Source organism: Lactuca virosa, chromosome 5 (assembly GCF_052849685.1).
Source record: "Lactuca virosa cultivar CGN04683 chromosome 5, Lactuca_virosa_CGN04683_v6, whole genome shotgun sequence".
Classification (NCBI taxonomy): Eukaryota; Viridiplantae; Streptophyta; class Magnoliopsida; order Asterales; family Asteraceae; genus Lactuca; species Lactuca virosa.
Window position 1 is genome coordinate 67687632 of NC_136430.1, and position 7867 is coordinate 67695498.

Below are 7867 nucleotides of genomic sequence, written 5' to 3' on the forward strand. Positions count from 1 at the left end.
TAACACTATTAATTTTTCTGTTAAATATAAATGGAAATATTATATTGTCATTCTTTTATTTCATTATTAACCAATGAGGTTTTCTCTTTCCCCAAAGAATATAAGAGCCAAAAATCACACCAGCCACCACATCATCTTTTCCTAAATGACCTTTAACTATGACTCAAATTACACACATAGACACATACTGAAAATTAAAAACACACACCCATGTTGATTAATCCTATTATCAGTAAGATATTTTTAAACCTCGATGATTATATATTGTTTGATGATGATCGATCCCATCAACCCACCCACCCTACTGGACATGGATTAAGGTATAGGTGGGTTTACATGTTTACATGGATGATAATGGTGATACCTCATACTCATCTTAACCATTATTCGAAGTGGCCCATTAGCTAAAATTCAACACATGAAAACTCATTTTCATTCTAGCATCCATAAAATTAGAATTGAAACATCAACCACTACAATCGAAACCAAATCCTTTACTAATCAAACTATCTAAAGAAAATCGAATATCCATCCATCAACAAAATACATTTTCGACAAACAACCTTTAACTAATAACAAATAAGAATTTTAGATGAACAAGGGCATCGACGAACCCAAAAAAATATTAAAATAATCTTCAAGTTGAAATAATTCAAAACCATTTAAACACAGGGAATCGACAACACATTTTGGACACAAAACCATATTCAATCTATTTATGAGCTTGTATTTGAGAAAAATTTGGAATATACCATGAACATCAATGTGAAATACAAAAAACCCGAACCCAAAATAGTAGAAGATGAAATCAGATCCAAATTTAGAAAAAGATGAAATAGTGTTCCATAATTGAAACACATTTTTAAACAATAGTGATGGCAATGGAGAATGGGTCGACATTAGAGCCCTAATCCATTCTCTAGTTCCAAATCTGGAATCAACAAAACTCAAACACCTTGCATTCGATTTCAAACCCAAACTCACATCTATGTGTATTTATGTGTGTTTATCAAGTTGTAGGTGAGTGGTTGAAGAAGAAGACAATGATGTACGAGAATGGTGTGTTTCTGTGTATATGTGATATGTTTACAAATTATCTTTTATTTTTTTTAATTATATATTATTTTCAAAAAACAAAAATTCATTAATGTATATTGGTAATTTTTGCATGGACCTAACCCTTACTTTTTAGAGAAACTAAAATCCGAACATCTAACATACATAGGGATCATTGGTGTGCTAAGTTTTATAAGATAGATATGGTATGTAAGATTTGCTGCAAAAGGACCTTACCATTTTATTTTTATAAACATATCAAATATAGTTTCTATTGACATTTTTTTTTTATCTCAAATAGTCAAATACAAGATCACGTTGTGCACACCCCGAATTCTGACGTTACCTAAAAAACACTACGAATGGAATGGGCCTACTGTAAACCAATTGGATCACTACGTACAAGAGCTAAACTCCAACTGAAACGGGGTAGAACACAATTGAAAAATTGTAGGATTCGGTGAAGTCAAATCTTATCTATATGAAGCAAAATGACGAAAAGAAAACTATGAGTTCCTGCCTGGTATATGCGCCATGGTTTACCTCAGACAGCTGGCCGGCCGGCGATCTTCACTAGGTGGAGGTGGACGGCGGTATGATACTCAATCTCTCTACGTCTCAGCGTCTATGTGTGTATTTGTGTATATTGTATAATATACTAATATACATACATCAAAATCAACGCAACTTCTTAATCTAACACAAAGGAGCCGAATTTTTGTCTTCGATTCTATCGGAAACCAACAAAACCTTCAATCGAAAACGATAAACCCAATGGTACGAACAATATTTCCTTCTCATATTTGTACGATCTTCAACGATCAACTTCCATAACTACCTAATTTTTCGAGGTACATCTCTCTCTCTCTCTCTCTCTCTCTCTCTCTCTCTCGCACATGCACATATGCAGCAATTTTGTACATATCAATCATAATGACTGAATTGTTTAGGGAAGAAAGTATGGGGGAGATCGATACAGATCATATCAAATCCGTTCGAGCATCGCTTTCGCATTTTGGGGAGAAATGCGGTCAGATCAGGAGTCGGTCTAGTAGCGACGATGTAAGTTTCTAATTCCGGTGTTGTAGGCAGTTTCATCTGCATGTCATCGTCTATTATAGATGATTCTGGACAAATACAGTCGAGTATAATTTGTATTTTTTTCCCCACGTATTGATCACAAGATGAATTGGTTGTTTGAAATGAAAAATGGATCAGGAATCAGAGAAGGTGAAAGATCTTGAAGTTGTCCTACAAGATTTGGCTAATTGCAAAGTTCAACTAGAAGCCATGGATTCTGCCCATAAGCAAGCCCTTCTTAACAAAGATCACCACGAAAAAACCGTTGACGAGCTCTCAATGCTATTGAATACCTCGGAATTCGAAAAAGATATATACATCAACGAATGCAAGGAAGCAAAAATTCGTGTATCAGAACTCCATTCCAAGATCCAAATTATGGCCGATGAGTTGAGCGACTTAAAATCAACACGAGATCAGCTTCTTACAGTCGAGAAACAACTCGTGGCTGCCACCGATGATAAACTCGAGGCCATCAAACACACAAATGCGCTCAATGACACCATTCTCAGTTTACAAGTTTCGTCCATGGAGGCAGAGAGCGCGAAGATAGAGGCTGAAAAACATATCGAGTTATTAGAGAGCGAGTTGACTCAGTTGAAGCTGGAAATCAGAGGTGAGTTAGACACGGTTAAAACCGATTTGGAAGAGATGTGTAACAAAGAGAACGAAGCACAAGTCGAAATAGCCTTGTTGAAGGCCGAGCTTCATAAAGGGAGATCCAAAACCGCAGCTGCGGAGGCTTCCGAGTTACGAGCTAAAGGCGAAAAATCCGCTGCTTATTTTACTCTTCAGGAAATGGCGATTGAGAACCAAGAACTGAAGAAAGAAAACGAAAGTTTACAATCGGAACTTCCAAATTCTGACCATGAGATCACGATTTCGTTGGAAGAATACGAGATGTTGGTGAAGAAAGCGGAGGAAGCTAAATTTGAACCGGAAATGGAGAATTTGAAGAAAGATTTGGAGAGTGCGATGGCGAGAGTGAGCGAGTTTAGGACAAGAGCCGAACAGGCGGCAACGAGGGCGGAGGTGGCGGAGGAGGCAAAAGCGGCGGTGGAAGAGCAAATAAAGAGATTGAAAGAACAGAAGCAAAGGCGGAGGGCGGCTATGGCAGCACTCCGTGCGGAATCAATGTCGAAATCGAGTCGTAGTTTCGAGTATCATGATGATATTGATAACCCTAAAACATACATGCCATTAGGTACGTTTCTCAAAATGAAATTCTAGTTCAGGACTAACTTAAATTGAAACATATCTTGAATTTTATGTAATGAATTACATTATATTTAACCAAAATAAACGATAATATTTACCAGGCAAATATGATCTCATGTTTCTTTTGTATATTTGTTTCAAATATTGTTTCTTTAAAAAAGTTCGCATACATACATAGTTAGGAAGGACGGTATCCTTGCATTAACGTTGGGAACCATATTCCCACCAGGAACATGAGCATATGTCCTTAGGGAAAGAGAAGAAAGAAAAATCTATGAATAACCACCGTATCTTAATAATAATAATAATAATAATAATAACTAGCAAAGTACTCACGGCTACGCCGCTTTTGGGGTAATATGGAATAAATGGGCAAACTTTAAAAGATATGTGTTAAAATTGTAAATCACCACAAATAGGAGAGAAAATCGACAGCCCTTAAAATTAGATGTCAAAAGTATACAAATAAAAGAAGGGACATTGGTAGAGAAAATCCAAAAATGTTGTGGCAATAATGTTAAAGTTGCCAAAGTTGGGAAAATATGGTGGTAAAATTCTAAATGAGGTTTTTTTGTGTTTTTTATGTCAAAATGTAAAAGTTTTGACTACAAGGACGAGAAATGTCAAATTCATTAAAGATTTGTGGCAAAAACACCACAATGTAAACTTTTGGCTGCAAGGACTATAAGTGTCAAAGTCACTAAAGATTTATGTCAAAAATCTAAAGTCACAAAAACTTAATCAAAACATAAAAATGTAAAAATTTTGACTTTAGGGACTAAAAGTGTCAAATTCACTAAATACTTGTGGCAAAAACCTAAAGGTAAAAAATTTACGATTGCTTGGCTGCTAGGACTATAAGTGTCAAAGTCACTAAAGATTTATGTCAAAAATCTAAAGTCACAAAAACTTAATCAAAACATAAAAATGTAAAAAATTTGACTTTAGGGACTAAAAGTGTCAAATTCACTAAATACTTGTGGCAAAAACCTAAAGGTAAAAAAATTTACTATTGCTAAGCTCCTTTAGATTTAATATATATATATATATATATATATATATATATATATATATATATATATATAATAAATCAACTTTTCTCTCAATATTATATAATCATAGAAGAGATTCAAGGAGTTAGATTACACGCCTAACTAAATCCATGCGTAACAGACAAGTTTCATCTTCATTATCAAGTTCAATAGACCTGTCTTCATCTAATGAGCATAACATGTGCGTTATGAAAACAATTGCTCAAGCTAAATTACATCTTCTTCAAGATACTACAAGTTCAAGCGGGTTAACAAATGAACTAACTCGTGTTCACGATCTGGATACTACACATGATTGTCATGTGCATGATCGGTTACACCTTATGGAAAAGAAATTTGAACCACACAAAATTAGTCCCTCAAATTATAGAGCTATGTCATATCCATCATACTACATTTATTTAAGCCTAGGGACTTGATATGTCATATGGCAAACACTCAAATGAGGGCTAGGGTTTCTTTCTTAAAGTTTGGAGAAGTGGAGGCTGACCATAAGAAGCTCCCAAAACAACATAAGTTGATTAAATAGGACACAAACCCTAAAAATTAGGGTTTGTCCCTGATGAGCGTACGCCCAACGTACGTGAGTGCCTCCGCGTCGAACCATCGAGCCAGTACGCCCAACGTACTCAGCTAGGGACCAAAATGAAAAGAATTTACAATTAATGAATGGCTAAAAGGGAAAAACCTGAAATGCAGTGTTACAATGTATGTCTTACATTGCCTTATTTTCTTAATTTAAATAAAACAATGATATTATCATTTATGATTGTATTTGTTTTTTTAGTCTAGTAAATTTTATATTTTATTGTATACTATGATTATTTTATCATTATTCTTGAGTTAAAGAACACTGTGAATATTTTAAAATCATTTTACATATTAATTAAAAATAACGATGACGGACTTACGAAAAAACGCTCATTGTTGTTTAAAATAACTGTTTGCAAATTTATGTGTAACATCCCAACCGTCAGGTATTATTAATATTTTTCCTTTTAGACTTCACGTTGAAGGTCTACTCGACGAGTTGGCGCTATGACTCGTCGAGTAGCAGCGGGCCAGGACACGCCAATTAATGAGTGACTCGTCGAGTCGGCATGGGACTCGACGAGTAGGAGCTGGCAGTGGAAACCCTAATTTTCAGGGTTTTTGCACCCTATATATTGGACCATTAGCGCCTCCCACTGTCCTCTATCACCCTCTTGAGACCCAGAAACCCTAATTGTTGTGAGTGAGAGCTTGGAGAGTGTTTTGGAGCTTTGGGGAGTGACTTTTGTGAAGGAAACTTGTAGATCAAGAGGCTAGCATCAAGATTTCCGTGTGGATCCAGAGTCTACTTCAGCTTGGGCACGTTTTGGAGGTAACCAACTGTTACCTTAACCTCTTTTTCTTCTAGAATTATTCATATGTGAAAACTAGGGCTTTCTTTAGTTATTCATGAAGGGGTTTTGGTATGAGAGCTAGATCTGAAGTTGAAACTTCATATCTGAACCTCTTTTGAGTCCTAAGTCCATAAAGTTTCCAGATTTTGCAAGGATGAGACTCTCCTATGGTGTAAATCTCCATTAGAAGCTTAGATTGGTCATTTAGAGCCTTTAGGGCCTTGCATGTGTGTAAAGTTTGCAACTTTACATGTTAAACATGCCTTAGAAGCTTGGATCTGTAATCTGGAACCTTGGCATGGCTTAAAAAGTGTCTGCATGGATGAAGGTCTGCAAGGACTCGGCGAATTGCGTAGTCAACTCGGCGAGTCATATGAAGATGGTCGTGAACTCGTCGAGTTGATGAACAAACTCGGCGAGTCCGTTGAAGATTGCCTTGAACTCGGTGAGTCGTTCGAAGACTCGGCGAGTCGGCTAGGGTTTCTCCCAATTCTTGGACACGTATGAACTCGACGAGTTAAAGAGGAACTCGACGAGCCAATCAAGGATTTCACGACTTCTCGAGTTCAGGAAGGACTCGACGAGTCGGTGAACTACACTCGACGAGTCGAGTCAACATGGACTGTTGACTTTAACTGTGGACTTTGACTTTGACCAAGAGTTGACCAGTTGACTTCTGAGGGTATTCTGGTAATTTGGAGATTTATGAAAAAGGGTTTTATGGTAACTAGGTGGTGGAGTTCGTGTTGGTGATCCGGGAGTTGAGCTTTCTAGTTTCAGACGACAGTTGCAAGGTGAGTTATCCTCACTATACTAAGGGGTCTAAGGCACCAAGGCCGGCCCATTGGATATGTTATTCTAGCAGTGTTAGATGTTGAGTATAAGTTAGTGTTGCATGCTAGTAGTTATGTCAGTTAGGTAGACCTGTAGGACTACCTGTGATGTTATATGATTATTGCATGCTTAGTGGTTATGTGGTATGTTATATGTTATGTGGGATGGGTTTGAGGTTGTACTGCTCCGTGCGGTAGCCAACATACCTTAGGAGCATTCCAGTTACGGGCTAAAGGGAGACTCGTACTGTGGGATCGGGAGCATTCCAGTTACGGGCTAAAGGGAGACTCGTACTGTGGGCTCAGGAGCATTCCAGTCTGTAAAGCTGGGGACCCATTACATGTTTTTCAGTTTATTATGATATGTTTATATGGACTGTATGTGTATCGGTATTTTGGGGGAACTCACTAAGCTCTCGGGCTTACAGTTTCAGTTTATTGTTTCAGGTACATCAGGGGATCGTGGCAAGGCGAAGGCGTGATCGTACAGCTCCTCATGTTTTGTCTATGTTTCTGAGAAAACTCTGATATTATACATTTTGAAAACAAAGTTGTAATGATTTTTAATGGTTTGAAATGTTTTTAAAAGTTTAAATTGGTTTGAATTTTTGGGTGTTACATTAGGATTGATAATTATAAGGTTTATAGTCTCGGTGTTTTTTTTTATTATTATAGATAAAATTAGGTAAATATGCAGAAAAATTCTATTATATTGACAAATTTTTTGATAAAGTGGTAAAAAAATTTTGAATAAAAAAGTTTCGATTATTTAATTTTACACGATAATTTGTCATTTCCTGTTAAAATAAAAATAAAGACTTTTTCGTTAATTTTGACAAAATATTAAATAATCGAGGCTTTTCTGTTTAAAAAAAATAGGACTTTATCAAAAAGTTTCTAAAAATAATGAAACTTTTTTTGCATATATCCCATTAAATTACTTACTTATTCATCATTTCGATTGTATTTATTAAGAAATTTTACTTTTAAAAAATGTTTAAAGTTTACACCTTAATATTTAATTTTTTTTTCTAATCAACCCGTGTAATACACGTCTCACACCTAGTTATATTTATATATAGTGATTTTTGTCTTTTTAATTACATATTCACATCAAGAGCTAAATGGTTGAAAGATGGAACTCAATAGAGGATGTATGAGTTTCAAACCCTCACACACCCAAAAATATTGCTATTTTTTCCACATTTTACATTAACAGGGACTTAAAGCAGTTGACATGAAC

The 7867-nt window shown here is 35.9% G+C and overlaps 1 protein-coding gene across 1 annotated transcript; it reads left to right on the forward strand.

Annotated features, from left to right (window-relative positions):
* Positions 1 to 1916: 1916 nt before the first annotated feature.
* LOC145111357 (uncharacterized) lies at positions 1917 to 7229 on the forward strand. Its single transcript, XM_079047642.1, has 3 exons — positions 1917 to 2118; positions 2275 to 3340; positions 7072 to 7229. The coding sequence occupies exons 1-3, from the start codon at positions 1990 to 1992 to the stop codon at positions 7104 to 7106; spliced, it is 1230 nt and encodes a 409-aa protein (XP_078903768.1). The 5' UTR covers positions 1917 to 1989; the 3' UTR covers positions 7107 to 7229.
* The last annotated feature ends 638 nt before the right edge of the window (positions 7230 to 7867 follow it).

Excerpts from the sequence above, each read along its gene's own strand:
- LOC145111357 (XM_079047642.1), top strand. The coding sequence starts at position 1,990 with ATGACTGAATTGTTTAGGGAAGAAAGTATGGGGGAGATCGATACAGAT. Across the intron at positions 2,119-2,274 it reads GTCGGTCTAGTAGCGACGAT|GAATCAGAGAAGGTGAAAGA; the intron begins GTAAGTTTCTAA and ends AAAATGGATCAG. Across the intron at positions 3,341-7,071 it reads TAAAACATACATGCCATTAG|GTACATCAGGGGATCGTGGC; the intron begins GTACGTTTCTCA and ends TTATTGTTTCAG.